We start from the raw sequence: 26,546 nt of genomic DNA, 5'->3' as shown, positions 1-26,546 counted from the left end.
TCTGGAAACTTAGTTGAGCCTAATTTGTGAGCCCATTAAGGAAACCATCAAAACTGGGCGGTACTTACAATTACAAGTCGGCGATCTCACCTCTCTCGTAGAGTTCACAGAACTCAGCATTCAAAGAAAAAAGAGTCACTGAGAAACCACAAAAAAAAAAAAAAAAAAAAAAATGAGAGGGAAATTAGCTTAGAGAAGCATCATCTTCATCTTCCATAGTCTTCGTCTTCAAATTCGACCTTGTTTCTCTTATGATTCTCGGGAAATCTCGAGAATCGTCTTTAGTTTAGTAGCTTTTGTAAAATAAAATAAAACCCTCGCTAATTTCAGCTTCTTTTGACCTAGTCTGGAACTTGTAAGAGATCGTCGCGTCTGTGATCGGTGGAAGAGCTCCGCCGTGTGTATTATTTCTCATTTTGTGGGTTTCGGGGCTCTCTTTTGGTTCAACCATGAGTCCAATTCAGAATTTCGAGCAACACTCCCGTCGTCTCGTGGACCCTGACCTACGTAATTCTCTCTTTATTTCACTCTCTCTCTACATATATAACTTAAAAAGCAGCTTCCTTCTGATTTTGGATTTTGAGATTTTCATTATTCTCGTATTAAAAGTTATTTAGTCTTGAATTGGAATTAGTTCTTTTGTTACAGTTGTTAGCTGCGAATGGAAAAAAAAAAAAATCTAATTTTTGTTTATTTCTTTCTGTGGGGAAATTTCATTTTTGTGTAGCTATACAAGCAAGGCTTGAGATGGTGGTGGAGGTCAGAGATAGTCTAGAGATAGCGCATACGGCTGAGTACTTGAATTTCTTAAAATGCTACTTCCCAACATTCTCAGTTATTCTCCTACAGATTACGAAACCGCAGTTCATTGATAATCCGGAGCACAAACTGCGGAACATTGTGGTTGAGATCCTCAATCGTCTTCCCCACAGTGAGGTTCTTCGTCCCTTTGTTCAGGACCTCTTGAAGGTTTCTATGCAGGTGCTAACCACTGATAATGAAGAAAACGGGTTAATTTGCATTCGCATCATCTTTGACCTTCTTAGGAACTTTAGGCCAACACTAGAAAACGAGGTTCAACCCTTTTTAGACTTTGTCTGCAAGATCTATTCCATTTTCAGATTCACTGTCAGCCATTTTTTCGATAATGTTAAAATGGAAGATGTGAAGCCTATGGAGACGCCTACGACTTCTGATCAGTCCCTTACCCCTGCCGCACCTGTTGGGAATGGGCAGCTTAACCCCAGTACTCGGTCATTCAAGATCATCACAGAGAGCCCCCTTGTTGTTATGTTCCTTTTTCAGCTGTATAGCCGACTCGTTCAGACCAACATTCCTCATTTACTTCCGCTGATGGTTGCTGCTATATCTGTCCCTGGACCTGAGAATGTCCCTTCACATTTGAAGCCTCAGTTCATAGAGTTGAAGGGTGCACAGGTTAAGGTGAGTCAATGTTTCCTCGTAAGGAAGGAAATCAAAGCTTTCTACGTAGTTGGAAATATTTTTATATCAAGGCCTATACCGACTCATTGTTTCAGCTGAATTATATTGTTCATAACTGAGAGATGCCATGATGTATTAATTTTTTTTATCTTTTTTTTGTTTATTTGCAGACTGTTTCTTTTTTAACTTATTTGTTAAAAAGTTGTGCCGAATATATCCGACCGCATGAAGAAAGCATATGCAAAAGCATTGTAAATTTGCTTGTGACCTGTTCAGATTCTGCATCTATCAGAAAGGTAGAAAACCTTTTGTTCCCTTATATCGGTATGTTTTCTATGGTGACCCATTTAAGGGATTGCAGCTAAAGATTTATTTCCATTTCACGAAATGCAGGAACTCTTAGTTTCATTAAAGCATGTTCTTGGGACGGATTTCAAGAGAGGCTTATTTCCTCTTATTGACACTCTTTTAGATGAGAGGTATTAGGCTAACATCTAAAATTCGAAAATTTTAATATTTTTTTAGGGAGCTGTTTGGTTGAATCAAGCACATCTTTAGTTCGTAATAATCTATCATGCAACAAATAATGACTTTTGTCAGGTATTCTTCTTTGTCTTCTGTGTTAGGGTTCTAGTTGGAACTGGGCGGGCATGTTTCGAGTCTTTGAGGCCTTTGGCTTACAGTCTACTCGCGGAAATCGTTCACCATGTTCGCGGAGATCTTTCTCTTGCTCAGGTCTTTACTGATGAAGAGCTTTTAATGTTAAACGTTGATTTTGACCGCCTGGATTCCAATATAAGTGAAAGCGCTTCATTATGATACACAACTATTTCTCTCTGTGTAGAATCTAACATATTGATCACTTCTCTTTGCACCATCAAGCTTTCTTTTTAAAACCTTTTTTTTTTCCTGCTTAGTGAATGTACTTCCTTTACACTCCTCTGATTAACTATAAATAACGTCACAGTTATCTCGGATCATCTACCTATTTTCAAGAAACATGCACGACTCTACCCTCTCTCTTAGCATCCATACAACATGTGCCCGGCTGATGCTGAATTTGGTAATTCTATATTCTTGACTGTGCTTGTCTTGTTTAATTCGATAAATTGCTTAAAATATGCGTACAAGTTTATTTATTTTCTGAATTAAGCTTCAATCAAAACTTGTGTTTGATACAGGTAGAACCAATCTTTGAGAAAGGTGTTGATCAGCAGTCAATGGATGAAGCACGGATTTTACTGGTATATATTCACTAGAGAGCTCATTTTAGAATTTATTAGCTTCTCTGTCCATTAACGTAACTCATGGTACACCTGTATATAGGGACGTATCCTGGATGCCTTTGTGGGAAAATTCAGTACTTTCAAGCGTACTATTCCTCAGGTAATGCTGTTTGCTTTTCAAAAGCGACTGTTGTAATTAAGAGTTCAACTTCTTTTGGCTTGATTTTCTTTTATACACTGATGATTTATTGTTTTTAAAGTTTCAAAACCAAGTTATACTGCTTTTTAATTGGTCTCTACCCTTCTAGTGTTTGAGATTGGGAAAGATGTGCATCTATTATTGTGTTGATCACTTGATCTTCAGGGGCAAGTTTCAAGATGCCTTTGCTTTATTGTTATCTCTTTCCATTTCCAGATGTCTTTGAGAATATCTGTTAACAAGTATTCTTGCTTGATATGTCATTTCTTATGTTTTTATGTTACCTTTAAAGCAGGTGGTCATAGGTTAATAAAAAGGAATCTTGAAACTTTAGCTAATTATTTTCTTAAATTGGATATTTTACCTATTCTTGCTTTGCGATTCATGTAACCCGAATTATGTCATTTCTTATATTTTTATGTTACCGTTAAAGTAGGTGCTAATAGGTTAATAAAAAGGAATCTTGAACCTTCAGCTAATTCTCTTCTTAAGTTGGATATTTTACAAATTCTTGCTTTGTGATTCATAGCTTTTGGAGGAGGGTGAGGTGGGAAAGGATCGGGTCACTTTAAGGTCGAAGCTTGAACTTCCTGTCCAGGTAATTTGTCATCTCTTATACTGATCGCTCTTTTAGTGAGTAACACTAATTATCAGCCAATTTGGGATCGTCGTGCACATGATTATATTCAAACTCGAATGCTAATCATATTTTCTTACGCGGATTGTCCACTTTCGCTCCAAGTTGGAGTATAAGTGATATTATAATTTAAGTTGGATTTTTAGATTTTATACCAGGCTTTTTGTCTCTTCACAAAGCATTATGCGGTCTTATTGATCACTTCTTATATTTTCTTTGGGTCAACAAATGGATTATCTTTGAAGTTTGGATTAACTTCTTATATTTTCTTTGAAGTTTTAGTAATAGCTAGACCACATTGCTTGCAGGCGGTTTTGAATTTGCAGGTTCCTGTTGAACATTCAAAAGAAGTGAATGATTGTAAGAATCTGATCAAGACACTGGTCATGGGTACTGAATCTTAGCAGAATTATCTTTTTACATTGATCATGAGTCTAGACTGGACGATCAATATTTTTTCTCTTTCTGATTTGTTTTCAGGAATGAAAACAATAATATGGAGTATAACCCATGCACATTTGCCTCGACCTCAGGTTTGTGTTCAGTTGTCTCTTGTTTTTTTTTTGAATTTAATGTTAAATTATATTCAAAAAAAAAATACTTTGTTACAACTAGTGCATCTGTTTCAGAATAGTATTAAGCTGAAACTTAGACTTGAGAAAACCCCAAACTTTGAAAAAAAAACAGTTATAAAGAAGCTAAAGACGTGACTGTAACCAGAGCTGAAAAGCTGTTTGAAACCGGTGATCCCCCATTCGCCCAATTGCGAGGAGCTGATCTCGAACCTGTCTGTCCACCCAGTCAATTAAACGCGCAGCAGTTGTTGGCGACTCCCCATGCCTCCTCCCATTGCGTTCTCTCCAGACTGAATACACCGTGGCCTGGAGGACATAGCGAATGAGAAACCCTTCTGATCGAGGCAACTGAGCTTGAGAAATGTGAGCCATTAGAATAGTCCAATCCGTTGAGAAAGCAGCCTTGAGTAGATTCTTCGCCAAACAGGACCACACATCCGAGACAAACGGACATGAGAAGAAGAGATGGTCACGCGTCTCTAAGCTCAAATTGCAGAAAGAGCACATTCCCGCAGCCCCACCATTCCACAGAATCATACGAGCACCAGTGGACAGACGGTCTTGGACGGCTAGCCACACACAGAAAGAAAACTTTGGTGTACAATGAGTGAACCAAACCCCCTTATGCCAGGCTACCGTACTCGCTGTGGTTCTAATATGGTTCCATGTATCCAATGTGGAAAACTTGGATCGAAAAACATCATTTTTACCCCGCCATAGAAATCTATCCTCCCCTAATGAGCGGACTTCCCTCAGTTGGTACATGAGCTGTTCAACCTCATTGAGCTGATCCCCCCGATGCCGTCTCCGACGACGGCGATCCCATGCTTCCGCTAATTTGCTGTGCCTAGATATTCCCAGGTCGATAATCCCACTCTCCCCCACTGCCTCCAAAAGAGATCCCATGTTCGACCAACTATCATACCAAAAAGAAACGGTCTTACCATTTCCCACTTCGACTTTGCAAAAACCTCGAGCCAGGCCCCTGTATTTAAGCAGCTTTTTCCATATCCACGAGCCAAGACTGGTGGTGTCCTTCACTGACCAAAAAGAAGCCTGCTTGAGTAGGTTTGAATGAACCCACTGAACCCACAAAGAGTTACCCCTCGAGACCACACGCCAGATTAACTTCAGATAACTCACCGTATTGACTTCACGTAGAGATCTCAGACCTAGCCCCCCCTCCGCTTTCGGCTTACAAACTGCCTCCCACGACACCTTAGCTTTCTTAGGATTCAAATCAACCCCGGACCAGAGGAATCCCGAGCACATGGATTCAATAGTCTCCAAACATTTTTTAGGTAGGCAGTAAGCACCTAACCAAAAATTACAAACACTCCAGAGCACCGAGGATATCAAGTTGAACCGTCCCGCATAAGAGAGATGACGTGCTGTCCACGAACCTATCCGCTTGCGAAGCTGTTCCAGCAAGGGAGAGCAGTCGGCAAGTGTTAGCTGTTTTGTGACCAACGGCAAGCCTAGATATCGAACCGGCAGACGACCGACGTCAAACGGGATTTGATCCTCCCGTTGAACTGACTCCCCAGCCAAATAGATTGTGGATTTCTCCATACTGATCTTCAACCCTGACATCCGAGCAAACTCTGCAAAAACATCAAGAATGCCCGTGATAGAACGCAGCTTACCGTCCGTTAGGACCATAAGATCATCAGCAAAACTCAGATGTGTAAGACCTAGCTGACGACACCGTGGATGGTAACCGATCAACCGCTCTCCAGCCGCCTTATCAAGCATTTTTGAGAGGACATCCATGGAGATGACAAACAAATACGGCGATAACGAGCAACCCTGACGGAGACCTCTAGAGCTTCGAAAATAGCCTGCAAGTTCCCCATTTACTTGTACTGAAAAAGAAGTTGTGGATACACAGAGCATCAACCAGTGAATAAATAGTGGCGGAAAGTGCATAGCAGAGAGGGCTTTAGCGAGAAAAGACCACTGAACCGAGTCAAAAGCTTTGGAAATATCAATCTTGATTGCACATCGACTAGAGATTGAGTCCTTGTGATAGTCCTTGACCAACTCTGTAGCTAACAACACATTCTCAATCAGCAACCTATCTTGAACAAACGCCGACTGATTACTGGAGATAAACTTGGGCAGCACACGCTTCAGTCTATTAGCTAAAACTTTAGAAATCACCTTATAAAGCACATTGCAACAAGATATAGGCCTATAATCTTTCATTTGCCTTGCGTCTAAGGATTTGGGAATGAGTGAAAGGATAGTAGCGTTAACCCCCTTTGGCAAGAAACCGTTTGCAAAGAAAGACTGAACCGCTAAGACAAACTCCCTTCCAATTAACGGCCAAGTTTCTTTGTAAAACTCCACTGTGTATCCATCAGGACCAGGGGACTTGTTTGAAGGCATAGCAAACAACACTCTCCTTATTTCTTCTCCCGACACTTCTTTAGTAAGAGCAAGACACTCCCCTTCCGTGCAACGATAAGGCAATAAACTCGCCATTCCTTCCTCCGTAACACCCTCAAAATCAGAAGGAACATACTGTAAGAACTCACTAAAATGTCGCTCAGCCTCAGCTTTGATGTCCGCAGCCGTGACAGCAATCCGACCATCAAGACCTTGCACTTCCCGAATACTATTTTGTGCTTCCCTCACCTGCACTGCCCTATGAAACGTTTTATTGTTTCGATCGCCCACCTGTAGCCAATGCAACTTAGACTTCTGCTTGAGGTATTGTTCCTCCAACCCTGCCAGGAAGTCCCAACGCCGATAAGCCTCATTCTCCTCCTCCATAGCCTGCACTGAAGGCTGCAGCAAGTTGGCTTGTTGCTTACGGCATAAAGTGTCCAGAGCTGCTTTAGTATTCTTGACAAGATTCCCCATTCGCACCTTAGCCAGGGGTTTGAGCCCTTTTAACTTCTTCGAGAAACGAAACAGAGTGGAAGTGGACAAAAACAGAGGTTCTGTGTCGTTCCAGTAGTCAGCCACTAAAGGCCTAAACTCCTCCATTTCAGTCAAAGCATTCACAAATTTAAAAGGCCGCCGTTTGGTAACCGGAACAGCCTCACCACAGACCATGAGTCGACAGTAGAGATGATCTGAACAACCACCTGCCTCAAACACTGTGTAACTCTGCGAGAAAGCATTCCCCCACGCAACATTCACCATCACACGATCCAGTTTCTTAAGGATCAAATCAGTTTCCCTCTTATTGCACCAAGTAAACAGAGGACCATGGAAGGTCATGTCCGCTAAGGCACAGGAATTAATCACTGCTTGAAAGTCCCGCATGCCCGCTGTGACCGTCGGACTATCATCAACCCGAGAGTGCTCAGCCATATCAAGTGTTTCATTGAAATCCCCCAATAGAACCCATGGTTTATTACGAAATAAAGGAGATGCATAGTGATCCCTTATCTCTTGCCACAACCGCTTCCGTGCCTCCGCTGTGTGGAGAGCATACACGAAAGAGCACAAAAACTCCTCCAGATTATCCAACTTAACAGAGCAAGTAATGAGCTGTTCGCTTTTAAAGAAAGGATCAACCCTTACATTCTCCTTCCAGAGCACCCAAATGCGCCCCCTGCTACTATGTTCATAATTTGTCAACACAGACCAACCGAGAAACAACTTCCTCCCCAGCTTCTCTGCTTTTGATTCCTTCACCCTAGTCTCCAACAAACAACCAAACTGAAAATTACTCCTCGCAACCCATTCTTTGATAACGGAATGTTTAGACGTCTTATTTAAACCACGAACATTCCAAGAGAACCCTGACATTAAGGTTTGGAGTGTGGCTTCCTACCCGGAAGCCGAGGCTGGTCCTTAGTCAAATTAGTAGGAAGAGTAGATACTGGTTTCTGAGCCGTTTTTGACCCTCGAAGGAGATAAGTACGCAGAGGGACCTCCTGCTGTGAGCTCTGCGAAATCTGCGGTTTTACAGTCTCCTGGGACTTGACTGTAGGTTGAGCAACCACCACAAGCGACCTAGAGTCGAGTACTGCATGTGCATCCTGAGTCTCATCCGGAGCTTCCCCCAAAGCAGAAAAAGAGTTTTTCAAAAGAGAGACTTCCGCCACCAATGGCATATCTTTTGTTTTCCCAGGACTCCCTCGAGTCACCTTAGGCGTGATCCAAAGCTCTTGTCCATGTTCCTCTACACTAACCGGAGGCACTCCACCCTTATCCGTGCCACCCACAGCGGGAGCCAACTCTGACTGTTCTACAAGTTCGACAACTGCGGTTTCTACACTATCGTGAAGCTGAGATTTGGGAGGGCTATGGTGAACCTCACTTGAGCCAGGAGCTTGTTGCTCTGCAACAACCACCGCAGCAGATAAACAAGTTGCACTAAGATGACCCCATTTCTGACAACATCCACATCGTGGAGGAAGCCAAGGGTAGCTATAACTGATTGTAAAATCCAACTCCCCTTCTTCCTCACCCGCAAAACAAAACTCCTTGGGCAGATCCTTTGTCAAATCCGCTTCAATCAGCACTTGAGCTTCCTCAAAGCTAGTACAATCCTCTGTCTTTTGGTGTAGCCTAACAGGCTTCCCCACCACACTTGAAAGAAACTCCAAACCCTTGTCAGTGAACATTGTAGGGGGAATGTTCTTGATTTTTACCCACAGAGGTACAGATGTCATAGCCGGTTGAGCCTCCTCCGTAAATGGAGTCCACTTGGAAACAATCATAGGGAGATCCATGATATTCCACATACCACGAGTGAGAACCCTATGCCGCAGACCCTCATGCCGAATACGAAACTTGACAGTAGACTCATTGACAGGTAAAACATCAATCAACGTAAACCGATCCCCCAATCTCCAGATCTTGTTCACGATCATGTGAATCTTACCAATATGCGGAGCCTTTGAATTGGGAAACTTCCCAAGTACAAAATCTTCCCAAAGAGGCTTTGCACCCGCAAACACCTCGTTCGGTACGATGACCTTCTCTTGACCATTAAACTCAGAAACTGTAAACTTCTGCTGCGTGAAAACTCTTTTCTGAACAACATGTGAAAACGAGCGCTTCACCGTCTTGGCCGGAGCCGGCATGACAGGAACCGTCAATGGAACCTCTCTTGGTTCCTTTAAGGCTCCCTGAGTAGTTCTTTCACCCGAGAACCCTTCCCCCAAACCTTCCCCCGAACCACCCTTCGCTACAGCCTCCCTCTCTCCTGCGACAGTGCTTGCTTCGTCCACCGAGACCGCCGCTACAAGGCCAGGGGAAGCCGCCGACGGCAGCATCCTTGGCCAAGAAGCAATGAAACCCTAATCGCCTGTTTTGTCGCCCTTGACACGTCAGCAAAAATAGTTCCAATCGTTCCCTTACCTTTTCTTCTTCTTCTTCTTCTTCGTTTGATTCTCAATTCAGTTGTCTCTTGTATCAGTTCTCTATAGTTTTTTCATGCAAGTATTTCAATTATGACGGTTTCTCCTGCTGCCCAGGGGATGAACCCTCAAGCTCTTGTTTCACAATCATCTGCCCCGCAGGGTTTTAAAGGAATGAGAGAAGATGAGGTATTGCTTGTAAGATTATGTACTTTAGTCATTAATAGTGCATGGCTATAAACCTTAGTAATCTCTACCTTTATGCAGGTGTGGAAAGCCTCTGGTGTTTTAAAGAGTGGTGTCCACTGCTTAGCTCTCTTCAAAGAGAAGGATGAGGAGAAGGAAATGCTTAATCTTTTCTCCCAGATTCTTGCTATTATGGAACCTCGAGACCTAATGGACATGTTCTCTTTATGCATGCCAGAGCTTTTTGAGAGCATGATTAACAACAACCAACTGGTTCAGATATTTGCAGCACTTCTGCAAGCTCCCAAAGTTTACAAGCCATTTGCAGATGTTTTGATTAATTTACTAGTTAGCAGCAAACTTGATGTTCTGAAGAATCCAGATTCAGCTGCAACTAAACTAGTTTTGCATCTGTTCAGATGCATCTTTGGGGCTGTCACCAAAACACCATCAGATTTTGAAAGAATATTACAGCACCACGTTCCTGTTATCATGGAGGTCTGCATGAAGAATGCTACGGAAGTTGAAAAACCTCTTGGTTATATGCAATTGCTCCGCACTGTTTTCAGAGGTCTCGCTGGATGTAAATATGAGCTGCTTCTGAGAGATTTGATACCTATGCTGCTACCTTGTCTTAATCTTCTTCTGACAATGCTCGAGGGTCCAGCTGGGGAGGACATGAAAGATCTTCTGTTAGAGCTTTGTTTGACGCTTCCTGCACGCTTAAGCTCCTTATTGCCATACCTTCCCCGTCTCATGAAGCCTCTTGTATTTTGTTTGAGGGGAACCGATGAACTTGTGAGCTTGGGGTTACGCACTCTTGAATTCTGGGTGGATAGTCTGAATCCTGATTTCCTAGAACCTAGCATGGCGAATGTGATGTCTGAAGTGATCTTAGCATTATGGTCCCATTTGAGGCCTGTGCCATATCCTTGGGGTAAGAAAGCCTTACAAATCCTTGGAAAGTTGGGTGGTAGCAACCGAAGATTTCTGAAAGAGCCACTTACACTTGAATGCAAAGATAATCCAGAGCACGGGCTTCGCTTAGTTCTCACATTTGAGCCATCAACACCTTTTCTGGTGCCATTAGACAAATTTATTAATCTTGCAGTAGCAGCGGTTATTCAGAGAAATCAAGGCATGGACATATACTACAGAAAGCAAGCTCTAATATTCCTCCGTGTATGCTTATTGTCGCAGCTTAATTTGCCTGGATGTGTCACTGATGTGGGTCAAACGCCCAGGCAATTATCATCTTTGTTACGTTCCTCTGTTGATTCATCGTGGCACAGGAGTGAATCAGTAGAAATCAAGGTTAGTTTTAAGTATCATTTTTATAATCTTAATCTGTCATAGTTGGACTCTGTATTTTACTGGTCAAATATCAAGTTTTTTTCCACATGGCAGAGGTTATCTCAGTGACAGGCTTACTTATTTGTCCACTTCTTTAATTTTGGCACATTCTTAAGTGTATCAATAACATTTATTATAATGCATATCGACTAGGATAATGACATTACTTGATGTTGGAGACAGTTGGTATTAGAGAAAGACATCTTGATTGACCAACATTGACCTGGGGCATAATTATAATTCTGTAGTACTCGTTTTGTTGTCAATCATTTTCTTGATAGAAAACTGATCTTGTATATATGTCGTCTCCTCTAGATGAACTCTTTTTTCCTTATAATACTTGTTTCGCTTTGCTTAATAGGCTGAAGAAAGATTCAATTTTAATAAGTGGGCTGTTTTTTACTGTCATAGGCTGACTTAGGAGTGAAAACAAAGACTCAGTTAATGGCTGAGAAGTCAATCTTCAAGACACTGTTGATCACTATACTTGCTGCCAGTTCTGATCCAGATCTCAGTGACACAGATGATGACTTTGTTGAGAACATCTGTCGGCATTTTGCAATTATTTTGCATGTTGACTATACCTCCTCAAATGCATCAAGCAGTACTAATCCACTCGGTGGTTCTGTGATTTCGACAAGTTCCAGATCCAAGACTAATCAATCAACTAATTTAAAGCAGTTAGATCCTTTGATATTTTTAGATGCACTGGTCGATGTGCTTGCAGATGAAAACAGGCTCCACGCCAAAGCTGCTCTGAATGCGTTAAATGTGTTTGCTGAAACACTTTTGTTCCTCGCTCGTGTCAAACATGCTGATGTGTTGATGGCTAGGGGTGGTCACAATGCCTCAATGATTGTCTCGAGCCCTTCTACAAATCCAGTATATTCACCTCATCCTAGTGTGCGAATACCAGTCTTTGAACAACTTTTGCCTCGGCTTTTGCATGGCTGTTATGGGAGCACATGGCAAGCGCAGATGGGAGGAGTTATGGGGCTAGGTGCATTGGTTGGGAAAGTGAATGTTGAAACATTATGTCATTTCCAAGTAAAGATTGTCCGTGGTCTGGTGTATGTTCTAAAGAGGCTTCCTGTTTATGCTAGCAAAGAGCAAGAAGAGACAAGTCAGGTTCTTATGCAGATTCTACGTGTGGTTAATAATGTTGATGAAGCAAACAGTGAAGCGCGTAGAAAAAGCTTTCAAGATGTTGTAGAATATCTTGCCACAGAGTTATTCAATCCCAACGCATCTATCCCCGTGAGGAAAAATGTACAGAACTGCCTTGCACTTTTAGCTAGCCGAACTGGAAGTGAGGTAACTGAGTTGTTGGAGCCTTTGTACCAAGTATTACTGCAGCCACTTATAATGCGTCCACTCCGATCAAAGACAGTTGATCAACAGGTGCCTCACAGTGCTATTTATTTTTTGTGTATCTCTTTCTCTTGTCTTCCCCTGTCTTTAATTTTTACGTTATTATATTTACCTACAGGTTGGAACAGTTGCAGCTCTGAATTTTTGCTTGGCTCTGAGGCCCCCCCTTTTAAAAGTGACTCCAGAGTTGGTGAATTTTCTGCAAGAAGCATTACAAATTGCTGAGGCTGATGAAACTGTCTGGGCTGTGAAGTTGATGAATCCTAAAGTGCTTACATCATTGAACAGACTTCGAACAGCTTGTATTGAGCTTCTGTGCACAACTATGGCGTGGACTGATTTCCGAACGCAAACTCACAATGAACTACGTGCCAAAATAATTTCCATGTTTTTCAAGTCTCTCACATGTAGAGCACCTGAAATCGTGGCGGTTGCCAAGGAAGGTTTAAGACAGGTTTGTAGTTGTCTTTTATCTTAGCCAGGATTCTTTCATGCACATATAGTTTGAAGTTTTTTGGGATATTCCTATTCGTAATAGCCTGGGTGTGCAACCATGGTTTAAGCTTGCTATATGCAATACTTGCCTTGTTGAATATGGGGAACTTGGGAAATGGAGTTATCATAGGAATCTATTTCTTGATATCATATTCTTAACTTTCTATTTATATAGATTTATTTCCTTTTTTGAAAGTCTATTTTCTGATTTAGGTTATCAATCAACAACGGATGCCCAAGGAACTTCTTCAGAGTAGCCTCAGGCCGATACTTGTTAATCTCGCACACACAAAGAATCTCAGTATGCCTTTACTGCAAGGTCTGGCACGCCTTCTTGAACTTCTGTCAAATTGGTTTAATGTGACATTAGGAGGCAAGTTGCTGGAGCACCTTAAAAAATGGTTGGAGCCGGAGAAACTTGCCCAGTCCCAGAAATCATGGAAAGCTGGAGAAGAGCCAAAAATAGCAGCTGGTAATTTTTTTTATTATTATTTAAATCACTAATTGATGCCTGGTCATATGGTTATTCACTTGAACACAAATCATCTTTTGTTTCCATGGCAGCTATTATCGAGCTCTTCCACTTACTCCCACATGCTGCATCAAAATTTCTAGATGAACTTGTAACCTTAACCATTGACTTAGAAGCAGCTCTTCCTCCTGGGCAAGTGTACAGTGAGATTAATAGCCCATACCGTCTACCGCTTACCAAATTTTTGAATCGATATGCGGCCCTAGCTGTTGATTATTTTCTTTCTAGATTAAGTGAACCAAAATATTTTCGGAGGTGAGGATACTTTCTTATGATAAGCTTTCGTTCACCTCATCTTGTTATAAGTTTAGTGTAAGCTTGGAGTAGATTTTGTAATATGCTAACACTACTTGCTTTCTCCCTTAAAAACAAAACGCAGGTTTATGTATATAATTCGATCAGATGCTGGCCAGCCGTTAAGAGAAGAACTTGCAAAGTCTCCACAGAAGATACTGTCATGTGCCTTTCCTGAAATTTTGCCAAAACCTGATCCTACATTGGGCACAGCAGCTTCAACTCCTTCAGCTACATCATCTGGAGATGAAAATCACATCTCTGTTAAATTAGAGAGTTCTAATGTGGCATCAACAAAGGCTTATATAGCATCGGATGCGTATTTTCAGGGGCTCTATCTCATCAAAACAATGGTGAAACTGATACCCAGCTGGTTGCAGAGTAACCGCAGTGTTTTCGATACCTTGGTTCTCATTTGGAAATCACCTGCAAGGATATCTCGTTTGCAAAATGAGCAAGAGCTAAATTTAGTTCAGGTAGTTTCTTCTATCTCGACCACGTATGATTTTTGGCTTTGCGTTGTGTTTCACGCTAAAGCTGCGTAGTTTAATGGGGTTCCTGGAAATAGCCTGGTATGAAAAGTTGAAACTGATGTCTGAGTTTAGAAACCATTACAGGTGATGAATTAATGATTGCTGATTTGTAGCTATATGCTGGTGCTAGAGATTTGGCTTCACTGTGATGTGTTCAAATTCTTTCCATTGAATTTTTGAATTGCCTGTGTTTAGATTGTATGCACATTTTTTCTTGGATTTCTTGTTGGAACCCTCCTGACATTGTTTCAATTCCATCTCGTATAATTTATTGAGCTGCCAACGTAAATTGATGTAGAAATTATGATTACTTATTAATTACGAGGTTGTGGTGAATAGAGCTGTGATGCTTGATGATTTATAGTCTTCCTTTTGAGTTAGGTAAGATATATGAAAGTTGTTTACTGACCTCTTTTGTGTTCCCTAACTAAGGTGAAAGAGAGCAAGTGGCTTGTCAAGTGCTTCTTAAATTACCTACGACATGAAAAATCTGAAGTGAATGTTCTCTTCGATATTCTCTCCATTTTCTTGTTCCATAGCCGCATTGACTACACCTTTTTGAAGGAATTCTACATTATTGAGGTATCTGAGATTTTAAATTTTAGTTACAGTTTCTTTCTCATCCCATTAGTTTTCGCACTTTTCAGGAGTAGTATAACAAATGAGATATATTGATCAGGTTGCAGAAGGATACCCGCCCAACATGAAAAGAGCACTTCTCCTGCATTTTCTTAACCTTTTCCATTCCAGACAACTCGGCCATGATCATCTAGTTCAAGCAATGCAAATGCTTATTCTTCCAATGCTTGCCCATGCTTTCCAAAACGGTCAAACTTGGGAGGTCATTGACCCTGATATAGTCAAAACCATTGTTGAGAGGCTTCTTGATCCACCCGAAGAGGTAGGTTTCTTTTCTTTCCTAAGCAAAAATATCAAGAATATTGTGGGGAAGATTCGTACTGGTTTTTGGTAGTAACCCTGTTTACAATAGTTTTTCATTTATTTTTTATCCACTTGTTCAGAATTATTAAGATTTTATTGTTAAATCTCCTCTTGATTGTTGTAGGTTTCGGCTGAATATGATGAACCTTTGAGGATTGAACTTTTGCAATTAGCAACCTTGCTTCTGAAGTATCTTCAGAGTGACTTGGTTAGTCATAGGAAAGAGCTCATTAAGTTTGGATGGAATCATCTCAAACGGGAAGATAGTGCCAGTAAACAGTGGGCATTTGTTAATGTTTGCCACTTCTTGGATGCTTACCAGGCTCCTGAGAAGATCATTCTTCAGGTACCGTTAAAATTCGTATGTCAGTGATGTTTATTGATTTTCTTGAAGAGTGAGAACAAAGATTTTCCTTAAACTTCTGATATCAGTGTATTTCATAACTTTTGTATATGACTGAGACGGTCAGTTATTATTAACTTAAGTGAAAATCATTTACAGTGCGATTGTTGATAGTCAAACTACATGAAGCTAGATCTGAATGCATATTTTGCCTAAATAATGCATGTTTGCTAGAATTCATGGTACTATGACATACACTTGATTAGTTTTGTCTATGACGTTACTTCTCCTTCAATTTGAATTAGTTGAAGTGAAGCATATGCATACAAAACAACTTCGTCTAATTTTTTAAGTGACACAAATGTTTGCCAATGGGATGTAGGTTTTTGTCGCACTTCTTAGGACATGCCAGCCGGAGAATAAGATGCTAGTTAAGCAAGCCCTGGATATTTTAATGCCAGCTTTGCCTAAAAGGCTACCTCTTGGAGATTCACGCATGCCAATCTGGATAAGATACACTAAAAAAATTTTGGTGGAGGAAGGTCATTCAATCCCAAATTTGATCCACATCTTCCTACTTGTTGTTCGGCATTCTGATCTCTTTTACAGCTGCAGAGCACAATTTGTTCCTCAAATGGTGAATTCGTTAAGTCGTCTAGGTTTGCCATATAATACTACTGCAGAGAATAGGAGGCTCGCAATTGAACTTGCTGGACTGGTTGTCAGCTGGGAAAGGCAAAGACAGAATGAAATGAAAATGGTGACTGATACTGATGGAACCAGTCAGATTAATGATGAGTTGCATACTTCATCTAGTGCTGATCCTAAGCGTTCAACAGATGGATCTGCCACATCAGAAGATCCAAGTAAACGAGTCAAAATTGAACCTGGTCTCCAATCAATCTGTGTTATGTCACCTGGCGGTGCATCATCAATCCCCAATGTGGAAACTCCTGGATCTGCTACCCAGCCTGACGAGGAATTTAAGCCAAATGCTGCCATGGAAGAAATGATCATTAATTTTCTCATAAGAGTAAGGCTTTATTCTTGTACCGTCAACTGTTGAGCATATATTTTACTTTGGTTAGCTTTCCAATTCTCGTAACCATGTCACCTCATGTCTAAGAGCGTATGTGCATGCCATTGCTCCAGCTATTCCAATTCATCGATCAGTCAAGTCGAGTTGTATTTAGCAGAAATGACCTCATTTCTAGTTTCTTTTTTCTAATTTAAATATATTTCACTTTCTTGAACAGGTAGCATTGGTAATTGAACCTAAGGACAGAGAAACCAACACCATGTACAAACAAGCGTTAGATTTGCTTTCACAAGCTTTGGAGGTTTGGCCAAATGCCAATGTCAAGTTCAACTATTTAGAAAAACTGCTGAGCAGCATGCCACCATCACAGTCAGATCCGTCAACAGCACTTGCTCAGGGATTGGATGTCATGAACAAAGTTCTGGAGAAGCAGCCTCATCTTTTCATTAGGAACAACATCAGCCAGATTTCGCAGGTATACTTGCTGCAGTAAGCTTTTATTCTAACATTTGAAACACAATACTGCTGTTTGTTTACTGCTCACTAGATTAACTGTTTGTTTCTTCACTAGATTCTTGAACCGTGTTTCAAACACAAGATGCTCGATGCTGGTAAATCATTGTGCTCCTTGCTGAAGATGGTCTTCACTGCATTCCCCCTGGATGCCGTCAATACACCTCCTGACATAAAGCTATTGTACCAGAAAGTCAATGAGCTAATAAACAAACATGTGAATACTGTTACTGCTCCACAAGCTTCAGGAGATGATAACTCTTTTGGTTCAATAAGCTTTGTACTTCTTGTCATCAAAACCTTGGCCAAGGTGCATAAAAACTTTGTTGATTCATATGTGTTGGTGCGTATCCTTCAGCGCCTTGCACGGGACCTGGGATCAGCAGTGGGTTCTCATCCTAGACAAGTACGTCATTCTTACTAAATAACTTGTTTTTCTGCTAAGAGTTTAGTACTGTTTGCTTTCCTTTGTATGGGAACTTGAAATAAAATTTAAATTTACTTGGTATTTGCCACGTTAGTGAGTTTTGGAATCTCCTATGCATCTTTTCAGCTTTGCACCAATGACTTTTATTAATGTCAGGATTTATACTGGTTCCTCTCTTACTTCACCTAGCTACTCAGACTCATTGGTTTATGTTATTATCAACTTCAAGATATCATTTCTATCCCTTTTTCCTGTAATTTAACCCTTTTTTTTTCCATGTGACTAATGGATGGTGACTAGATAACCTAGTCATTCCTCAATCATGGCTTACCCTAGACCTTTTTCTTTCCATTTCCAGGGCCAGCGACCAGACTCGGATTCTGCAGTAACTTCTTCTCGTCAAACTGCTGATGTTGGAGCAGTCATATGTAATATAAAGTCGGTCTTGGAACTTATTGATGAAACGGTCATGCTTATAGCAGATTGCAAAAGATCTGTTACTCAAATTTTGAACACATTGCTTTCCGAAAAGGGTACAGATGCTAGTGTGCTTCTCTGCATACTAGACATGATAAAAAGGTGGGTTGAGGATGATTTCAGCAAAACAGGCACATCTGGTTTGTCTGGTTCTTTCCTTACCCAAAAGGATGTAGTTACTTTTCTCAATAAGCTTTCTTATATTGATAAGCAACACTTCTCATCTGATGCTTTGGAAGAGTGGGATCAGAAGTATCTTCAGCTGTTATATGGACTTTGTGCCGATTCAACAAAGTATGTTTTATGCTTCCTTTTTTTCTTCCCCATGTGTCACATTGTTGCTTTTAGGAGATGGATATAATAATATATCTTCATCTATTTCATGAATAGGTATCCTCTGGGCCTACGACAAGAGGTCTCTCTGAAAGTTGAAAGACATTTTATGCTTGGTTTAAGGGCAAGTGATCCTGAGATGAGAAGGAAGTTCTTCTTGTTATATCACGAGTCACTTGGAAAAAATTTGTTCGCGCGGTTGCAGTACATTATTCAAATTCAGGATTGGGAAGCTTTAAGTGATGTATTTTGGCTCAAACAAGGTCTTGATCTCCTTTTAGCTATCTTAGTTGAGGACAAGCCAATTAGCCTGGCCCCAAATTCCGCGAGGGTACTACCACTTTTACCTTCAGATAGTCCTGGAATACAGCATCAAGCTCCTGCTAACTTAGAGGGTCCCGAAGAAGTTACTGCAATGTTTGACATTATAGTTATGAAGCATGCACAATTTCTGAGCGCGACCAGCAAACTTCAGGTGTTTACGAGTCATTTAAAACTTTCTTTTGTGTTATCATGGTGCTTTCTCTTTGTTATAATACCTAATCAAAAATGTTGACTAAATTATCATAAGTCCCTAGGCGTATTTATCCACCTGATTGATTTGGTGTCACGTTATTCATATATTGGCTTATAACTATTTTAAATTTCTATTATAGGTGGCTGATGTTGTCATCCCTTTAAGGGAGCTGGCTCACACGGATGCCAATGTTGCATATCATTTGTGGGTCTTGGTATTTCCAATTGTATGGGTAACCCTGCTCAAGGAAGAACAGGTAGCATTGGTTAAACCTATGATTTCTCTACTATCGAAGGACTACCATAAGAAGCAGCAAGGACACCGGCCAAATGTTGTTCAAGCACTTCTGGAAGGGCTTCAGTTGAGCCACCCTCAACCTAGGATGCCTAGTGAGCTTATCAAATATATTGGAAAAACGTACAATGCGTGGCATCTCGCATTGGCGTTGCTAGAGAGCCATGTAATGTTGTTCATGAATGACACAAAATATGCTGAGTCTCTTGCTGAGCTTTATCGTTTGTTAAATGAAGAAGATATGAGATTTGGGTTGTGGAAGAAGAGATCCATCACTGCTGAAACGAGAGCTGGACTTTCATTAGTTCAGCATGGTTTTTGGCAGCGTGCCCAGAGCCTCTTTTACCAGGCAATGGTTAAGGCAAGCCAAGGCACGTATAACAACACAGTCCCTAAAGCAGAAATGTGTCTGTGGGAGGAGCAGTGGCTCCACTGCGCCAGTCAGCTTAGTCAATGGGATGCCCTGGTAGATTTTGGAAAAAGCATTGAGAATTATGAAATACTGCTTGATAGTCTTTGGAAATTACCCGATTGGGCATATTTGAAGGATCACGTTATACCAAAGGCACAAGTGGAAGAGACTCCAAAGCTTCGTTTGGTTCAATCTTATTTTGCCCTTCATGACAGAAATTCAAATGGTGTTGGAGATGCCGAAAACACAGTGGGGAAAGGCGTTGATCTTGCCTTGGAACAGTGGTGGCAGTTGCCTGAAATGTCTGTTCATGCTAGAGTGCCTCTATTGCAGCAATTCCAACAACTAGTTGAGGTTCAGGAGTCTGCTAGAATTCATGTTGACATCGCAAATGGGAGTAAAGGCACAGGAAATGTTGCAGTTGGTGGGCTTGGAAATCGTTATGCAGATCTGAAGGATATTCTTGAGACTTGGAGGCTGAGGACTCCAAATGAATGGGATAATATGACAGTCTGGTACGATATGCTACAGTGGAGGAATGAAATGTATAATGTTGTTATTGATGCATTTAAGGACTTTGCTACCTCAAATTCTCCACTTCATCACCTTGGTTTTCGTGACAAAGCATGGAATGTCAATAAGCTTGCCAGGATAGCTCGGAAACAAGGGCTTTATGATGTTTGTGTTCAGATTCTTGAAAAAATGTATGGACACTCAACTATGGAAGTACAGGTACATTTCTCGAAAATCGTCAAGTGCAATACTCTCTAAACTAGGGCTTTTTTTTCGTTGTCTCAAAGTGTTTTTTTTCATTGTTTTCTTTTCTCTCTTTTTGTTTGATTAGCTTGAAATAGTGTTAGTTTTATGAAGGTATCTTCTTAATCTTTTGTTTTTGGATGTGTGAGTGCAGGAAGCTTTTGTAAAAATTAGAGAGCAAGCAAAAGCATATCTGGAAATGAAGGGAGAGCGTGCTAGTGGTCTTAATCTGATCAATAGCACAAATTTGGAGTATTTTCCAGATAAAATCAAAGCAGAGATATTTCGTCTGAAGGGGGATTTTCATTTGAAATTAAATGACACCGAAAGTGCTAATATTGCATATTCCAATGCTATCACCCTGTTCAAGAATTTACCCAAAGGATGGATAAGCTGGGGAAGCTATTGTGATATGGTATGTCTTGTGACTATGTTCTGTTTCTTATATGGCTGTTAACATTCCCCTAAATTTTCTATTACTTGTACTTATATTTTACTCACTTTTGTAGGCATACCAAGAAACACAAGAAGAAATATGGCTTGAATATGCTGTCAGTTGCTTTCTTCAGGGTATAAGATTTGGAGTTTCCAATTCCAGAAGTCATATAGCTCGTGTTCTTTATCTTCTTAGCTTTGATACAGTGAATGAGCCTGTTGGCAGAGTGTTTGATAAACACTTAGAGCAAGTTCCTCACTGGGTATGGCTTTCTTGGATCCCACAGCTGTTACTTTCCCTACAAAGAACAGAAGCACCCCATTGCAAATTGGTTTTATTGAAAATTGCTGCAGTTTTCCCACAGGTAATTTACCTTTAGCGTTTATGACTAATTCGTGCATTATCATCATTTTATCTGAGTATGTGGCGATTTTCTGTTTCAGGCCCTCTATTACTGGTTGCGCACATACTTGCTGGAACGACGTGATGCAGTAAATAAATCCGAACTTGGCAGATTGGTTTTGGCTCAAAGAATGCAGCAAAATGCCTCTGGTGCAAGTGCAGGTCACGGTGGAAGCAATATACCATCGGAAACTCAAATCCATCAAGGCAGTCAAATTAGCGGGCCCAGTGGAACACATGACAGTGGTAATGCACATGGGCAAGATAGTGACCGCTCCACTGCGGAAAATAATGTCCATACCGGGAGTGATCAACCGATGCACCAAAGCAGCTCCGGTATCAATGATAACAATGAAAACACAGCGAGGCGGAATGTTGCATCCCTAGCAATCTCTGCAGCGGGAGCTTTTGACGCTGCTAAAGATATCATGGAAGCTCTTAGGGGTAAACATAACAATTTAGCCAGTGAACTCGAGGTGATACTTTTTTCCTATATATCTACCATATTCATTAAAATTGCTCTAAACACATGCAAATTTTCATAGTAAGGATAAGTCAGAGGAATATGCAACACACTATTGAGAAGAAGGATTTAGCTTCGGTTTTGATTCTTACTCAACCAAGCAGTGTTTTGGTTGGATGATCTAAGCAAGTAATCTTCTTTTTCAGGTTCTTCTCACAGAAATAGGTTCAAGATTTGTTACATTACCGGAAGAAAGACTGCTGGCGGTTGTGAATGCTCTGTTGCATCGTTGTTACAAGTATCCAACTGCTACCACTGCCGAGGTTCCCCAACCACTCAAAAAAGAGCTGTCGGGTGTCTGCAGAGCTTGTTTCTCAGCAGATGCTGTAACCAAGCATGTCGAATTTGTGAAAGAGTACAAACAGGATTTTGAGCGTCACCTTGATCCGGAAAGTACATCTACATTTCCAGACACACTCGCTGAGCTGACGGCGCGACTGAAAAAGTGGAAAAATATTCTTCAGAGCAATGTTGAAGATAGGTTTCCGGCTGTGTTAAGATTGGAAGATGAGAGCAGGGTTTTGCGTGACTTCAGTGTTGTTGATGTGGAGATACCAGGGCAGTACTTTGCTGACCAGGTAGAATTCCCTTGCTTTTAATTTAGACTTCAATTGGAACATTTTTCCCTATCTGATTGTTAAAATAACTATGTGCAATTAAACAGGAAGTCGCACCTGATCATACAGTAAAGTTGGATAGGGTTGGAGCAGACGTTCCTATCGTTCGAAGGCATGGAAGCAGCTTCAGGCGGTTGACTCTGATTGGCTCTGATGGCTCGCAAAAGCACTTTATAGTCCAGACATCATTGACGCCTAATGCTAGAAGTGATGAACGCATCTTGCAGCTTTTCCGTGTAATGAATCAAATGTTTGATAAGCATAAAGAATCAAGACGGCGACACATTGGAATTCACACTCCAATCATCATTCCTGTCTGGTCTCAGGTGATTTTTATACCTTGAATTCAGATTTGATGTTCCATTGGACGAGTATTGGTTTTAACAAAAATATTTGGTTTCAGGTCCGGATGGTTGAGGATGATCTCATGTACAACACTTTCCTTGAGGTCTATGAGAATCACTGTGCACGAAATGACCGGGAGGCAGATCTTCCAATTACCCACTTTAAGGAGCAACTTAATCAAGCTATATCAGGGCAAATTTCAGCAGAGGCAATAGGAGATCTTCGTCTGCAGGCTTATATAGACATCACAAAAACTTTGGTCAATGACAGTATCTTCTCTCAGTACATGAACAAGACGTTGATGAGCGGAAGCCATATGTGGGCTTTCAAGAAACAATTTGCAGTCCAGCTAGCTGTCTCCAGTTTCATGTCCTTCATGCTACAAATCGGTGGGAGGTCCCCGAACAAGGTCTTGTTTGCAAAAAACACTGGGAAAATGTTCCAGACAGATTTTCACCCTGCTTATGACGCCAACGGGATGATAGAATTTAACGAACCCGTGCCTTTCCGCCTCACAAGGAACATGCAAGCATTCTTCTCTCAGTTTGGGGTCGAAGGTCTCCTCATGTCATCCATGTGTTCAGCAGCTCAAGCAGTAATCTCCTCCAAGGTAAAGGGATAATTCAAAATATATATATATACAAAAACTTAAGGATGCAACAAGCCCATTGATTGATCTCTGTTTCTCTATTGTCTTGCAAATTTTCAGCAAAACGAACATCTACGGTATCAGCTTGCTATGTTCTTCCGTGATGAATTGCTGTCCTGGTTTGGAAGAAGACCTCTTGGTGTGCCGATTCCTCCTGTTGGAGGAATTGCTACACTGAACTCAGCGGAGCTGAAGCACAAAGTTAACGCCAATGTGGAAGATGTCATTGGCCGGATCAGAGGAATAGCCCCACAGTACTTTTCAGAAGAGGTACATACAGCATCATCATCATACTAATCATGTTTATCATCATCATCGTAAGATCAAACATATTGATAGGTTTTGTTTTGTATAGGATGAGAACACGGTTGAGCCGCCGCAGTCAGTGCAAAGAGGTGTGAACGAGTTGGTGGAGGCAGCCTTGTCGCCTCGCAACTTATGTATGATGGATCCAACATGGCACCCTTGGTTCTAACTTCAAAATACTTTACAATTAAGTTTTCAGTGGCTTTTTTAATTTAATGGAAGCTAACATTATTCATTAGGGTTGTAAATATGTAACCTTTATGTAATTTTATCACTCCTTTTGGTCGCTCGCCTTTGTGCAACATTTTCCTGTACTATAAATTATATTTTTGAACCCTCTAAATCTTTAATATCATATCATGCATCAAATAACCCTTCAATCGTAACCGTAAGCTTCTGCATAATTCGGAATTGATGACTCCAAATGCAATCAGTTGTTTTCAGTGACAAACGAAGTTGAAAAGAGTAAATAAAATAAGAAAAGGGGTCCGGCAAAAATCAGGCTTCATTAACTTCAAATAGTTTTATCACAAATACACTACACAAAATTTATGGCTATCAAGACGGATATGAGTAAGGGTTATGATCGGGTGTGAATGACATTTTGTCGAACATCTGCTCAGGAAGTTTGGTTTTTGTTAGAAATGGATATGGTGGATCATATGGTGTGTGACATCGGTGCAGTACAGGGTCTTGATTAATGGCCATCCACACGGGTCCATTATTCCTCAACGGGGGTTGCGACAAGGGATCCCCTTTTGCCCTATCTTTTTATTCTGTGTACGGAGGTGCTTATTGCTCACTTTCAGCGAGCAGAAGAGGCGAAGCTTATCACTGGTATAAGGGTCTCCACTGCATGTCCTGCTATTTCTCATTTGTTATTTGCGGATGATAGTTTGTTCTTCTGTCGGGCTACAAGGGAGCAATGTGAGGTGGTGTTGCGGATTCTTAAGCAGTATGAAAGGGTTTCTGGTCAGCAAAACAATTTCCAGAAATCCTCTGTCCAATTTGGACATACAGTGGAAGGCGGACTTAGGGAGGAATTAAAGAGAGTTTTGGGCATAACAAATCTGGGTGGGATGAGTTCGTATTTAGGCATCCCGGAGAGTTTAGGTGGATCTAAGACGAAGATTTTATCGTTTGTTCAGGATAAGCTGCAGGCACGGGCTAGCGGTTGGCCCGCTCGGTTGTTATCTAAAGGGGGCAAGGAGGTAATGATTAAATTCGTAGCTACGGCAGTCCCAACCTTTGTGATGACATATTTTAGGCTGCCAAAAACAGTTACGAGGAAATTAACTAGGCGCTATCTCGAACTTTTGGTGGAGTTCGTCTGGGCAATCGAGGGGTCTGCACTGGATTGCCTGGGATAAACTGTGTTGCAGCAAAAATGAGGGGGGACTCGGTTTCAGGTGTTTAGATGACTATAACACGGCTCTGCTTGCCAAACAGCTTTGGCGACTGATTACGGTTCCAGATTCTCTTTTTGCACGGGTTTTTAAAGGTCGCTACTATCGGCATTCCGATCCGTTGGATCCAATTAAATCTTACTCGCCGTCTTATGGGTGGCGGAGTATAGTTTCTGCTTGCTCTCTGGTAAACAAAAGACTAATTAAACGAGTAGGATCAGGGGCTTCCATCTCTGTATGGACTGATCCTAGGATCCCTGCTCAATCCCCGAGACCAGCACTAAGTGCAGGGTTGTCTTATGATCCTCTACTTCGAGTTTCAAATCTTATTACCAGGAGTTCTAACACCTGTGATATGGCTCAGCTTACGGCTACGTTTGTACCGGAAGATGTTGCTATAATTTCTGCCATTCCTCTACGCCCACCGGATAAACCGGACTTGCTGGGATGACATTTTACTACATCTGGTAAATATTCGGTGAAATCAGGTTATCACGTTCTCCGTTCAAATATGTCGGCTTCCACTGAACCGACAGTATTTGGTCCGGACATCGCACCTCTACGGGCGTTTGTGTGGAAAATTAGGTGTCCACCAAAGCTTCGTCATTTTTTGTGGCAAGTCCTTTCGGGTTGTGTGGCAGTTACAGCTAATCTGCGGAAACGGGGAATATGTGGTGATGCTATGTGTTGGCTTTGTGGACTTCAGGAGGAGACGATAAATCACACCCTCTTCAAATGCCCACCGGCCAAACAGGTTTGGGCTTTGTCGCAGTTTCCGACGGGCCTGGGTTATTTTCCTTCGGAGTCAGTTTACACGAATATGGATTTCCTTTTTTGGAGGTTTACAGCTGTTCCAACACATGCGGTTTTTCCCTAGATCCTATGGTTTATTTGGAAAGCCCCCAGTGATAAACTTTTCAGTAATCTGGATTCGAATCCTCTTGCGATCCTACGGATAGCAGAGGATGAGGCAAAAACATGGGCTCTGGCTCAGTCAGAGGACATGGTTTTAGTCCCAGAAAATCCTGGCACAGGTGTTCCCGGCGGAAGCCGAGGAGTAGGGGTTCCTAGGTCTCTTTCGAGTTATATTTGTTTTGTTGATGGTTCTTGGAAAGAAACGTATTGTTATGCAGGTAGAGGATGGTTTTGTACGTCGCCCTAGGGTGACGCCCCCACTATGGGAGCAGCCAACCTTCATCGTAGCCTTTCCCCTCTTCATGCCGAGATCGAAGCCCTTGTCTGGGCTATGCGATGTATGATTGGGGCGGATAATCAATCTGTAATCTTTCTCACCGACTGCTCCGACTTAGTGAAGATGGTGTCTTCGCCTGCAGAGTGGCCAGCTTTTATGCCTTATTTGGAGGACATACATGCAGACAAGGAGGAGTTTGCTTCTTTCTCGTTAGTCTACGTCCCACGAGCTCATAATGGTAAAGCGGATAATCTAGCGCGGAGAGTCCGCACGGTTCCGCATTTAGTTACCTATGTAAACAATGTCCCTGCGGAGTGTCTCTTTTGAGCCAACCTTGTTCTTTGTTGAAAAAAAAATGAAAAAAAAAAAAAAAAAAAAAAAAAAAAAAAAAAAGACATTACACAAAATTATTAAAACTCAATATTACATATGCAGCTATATGTACCAAA

At 41.4% G+C, this 26,546-nt stretch overlaps 3 protein-coding genes across 5 annotated transcripts; all 3 read left to right on the top strand.

The window, feature by feature from the left end:
- Positions 1–76: 76 nt before the first annotated feature.
- Positions 77–23,868, top strand: LOC104767098 (uncharacterized). 3 transcript variants are annotated; one of them, XM_087501753.1, is made up of 35 exons: positions 77–507; positions 728–1,443; positions 1,614–1,739; positions 1,837–1,922; positions 2,070–2,178; positions 2,411–2,506; positions 2,625–2,687; positions 2,770–2,829; positions 3,398–3,466; positions 3,814–3,895; positions 3,986–4,038; positions 9,522–9,593; positions 9,672–10,904; positions 11,355–12,344; positions 12,433–12,768; positions 13,023–13,281; positions 13,374–13,596; positions 13,721–14,111; positions 14,601–14,750; positions 14,848–15,069; positions 15,235–15,456; positions 15,836–16,486; positions 16,710–16,967; positions 17,064–17,411; positions 17,791–18,203; positions 18,300–18,717; positions 18,899–20,197; positions 20,376–20,636; positions 20,731–21,021; positions 21,101–21,535; positions 21,729–22,160; positions 22,247–22,525; positions 22,603–23,154; positions 23,254–23,463; positions 23,549–23,868. In XM_087501753.1, the coding sequence occupies exons 1-35, from the start codon at positions 450–452 to the stop codon at positions 23,666–23,668; spliced, it is 11,583 nt and encodes a 3,860-aa protein (XP_087357879.1). In that variant the 5' UTR covers positions 77–449; the 3' UTR covers positions 23,669–23,868. The 3 variants fall into 3 exon arrangements, with proteins under 3 accessions (XP_087357879.1, XP_087357880.1, XP_087357881.1); XM_087501754.1 differs by lacking the exon at positions 9,522–9,593 and having other exon boundaries at positions 80–507; positions 10,791–10,904; XM_087501755.1 differs by lacking the exons at positions 9,522–9,593; positions 9,672–10,904 and having other exon boundaries at positions 80–507.
- A 275-nt stretch (positions 23,869–24,143) lies between these two features.
- Positions 24,144–25,356, top strand: LOC147920926 (uncharacterized). The gene is made up of 3 exons (XM_087501295.1): positions 24,144–24,164; positions 24,309–24,710; positions 24,949–25,356. The coding sequence occupies exons 1-3, from the start codon at positions 24,144–24,146 to the stop codon at positions 25,354–25,356; spliced, it is 831 nt and encodes a 276-aa protein (XP_087357421.1).
- A 726-nt stretch (positions 25,357–26,082) lies between these two features.
- LOC147920925 (uncharacterized) lies at positions 26,083–26,424 on the top strand. Its single transcript, XM_087501294.1, has one exon. The coding sequence runs from the start codon at positions 26,083–26,085 to the stop codon at positions 26,422–26,424; it is 342 nt and encodes a 113-aa protein (XP_087357420.1).
- The last annotated feature ends 122 nt before the right edge of the window (positions 26,425–26,546 follow it).

Source organism: Camelina sativa, chromosome 19, assembly GCF_030686135.1.
Source record: "Camelina sativa cultivar CO46 ecotype springtype chromosome 19, ASM3068613v1".
Classification (NCBI taxonomy): Eukaryota; Viridiplantae; Streptophyta; class Magnoliopsida; order Brassicales; family Brassicaceae; genus Camelina; species Camelina sativa.
This window is presented reverse-complemented; position numbering and strand designations above follow the sequence as displayed.

Excerpts from the sequence above, each read along its gene's own strand:
- LOC104767098 (XM_087501753.1), top strand. The coding sequence starts at position 450 with ATGAGTCCAATTCAGAATTTCGAGCAACACTCCCGTCGTCTCGTGGAC. Across the intron at positions 4,039-9,521 it reads CACATTTGCCTCGACCTCAG|GGGATGAACCCTCAAGCTCT; the intron begins GTTTGTGTTCAG and ends CCTGCTGCCCAG. Across the intron at positions 22,526-22,602 it reads TCATTCCTGTCTGGTCTCAG|GTCCGGATGGTTGAGGATGA; the intron begins GTGATTTTTATA and ends ATTTGGTTTCAG.
- LOC147920926 (XM_087501295.1), top strand. The coding sequence starts at position 24,144 with ATGGATATGGTGGATCATATG. Across the intron at positions 24,165-24,308 it reads TGGATATGGTGGATCATATG|CGAGCAGAAGAGGCGAAGCT; the intron begins GTGTGTGACATC and ends GCTCACTTTCAG. Across the intron at positions 24,711-24,948 it reads TATCTAAAGGGGGCAAGGAG|CTTTGGCGACTGATTACGGT; the intron begins GTAATGATTAAA and ends CTTGCCAAACAG.
- LOC147920925 (XM_087501294.1), top strand. The coding sequence starts at position 26,083 with ATGGGAGCAGCCAACCTTCATCGTAGCCTTTCCCCTCTTCATGCCGAG.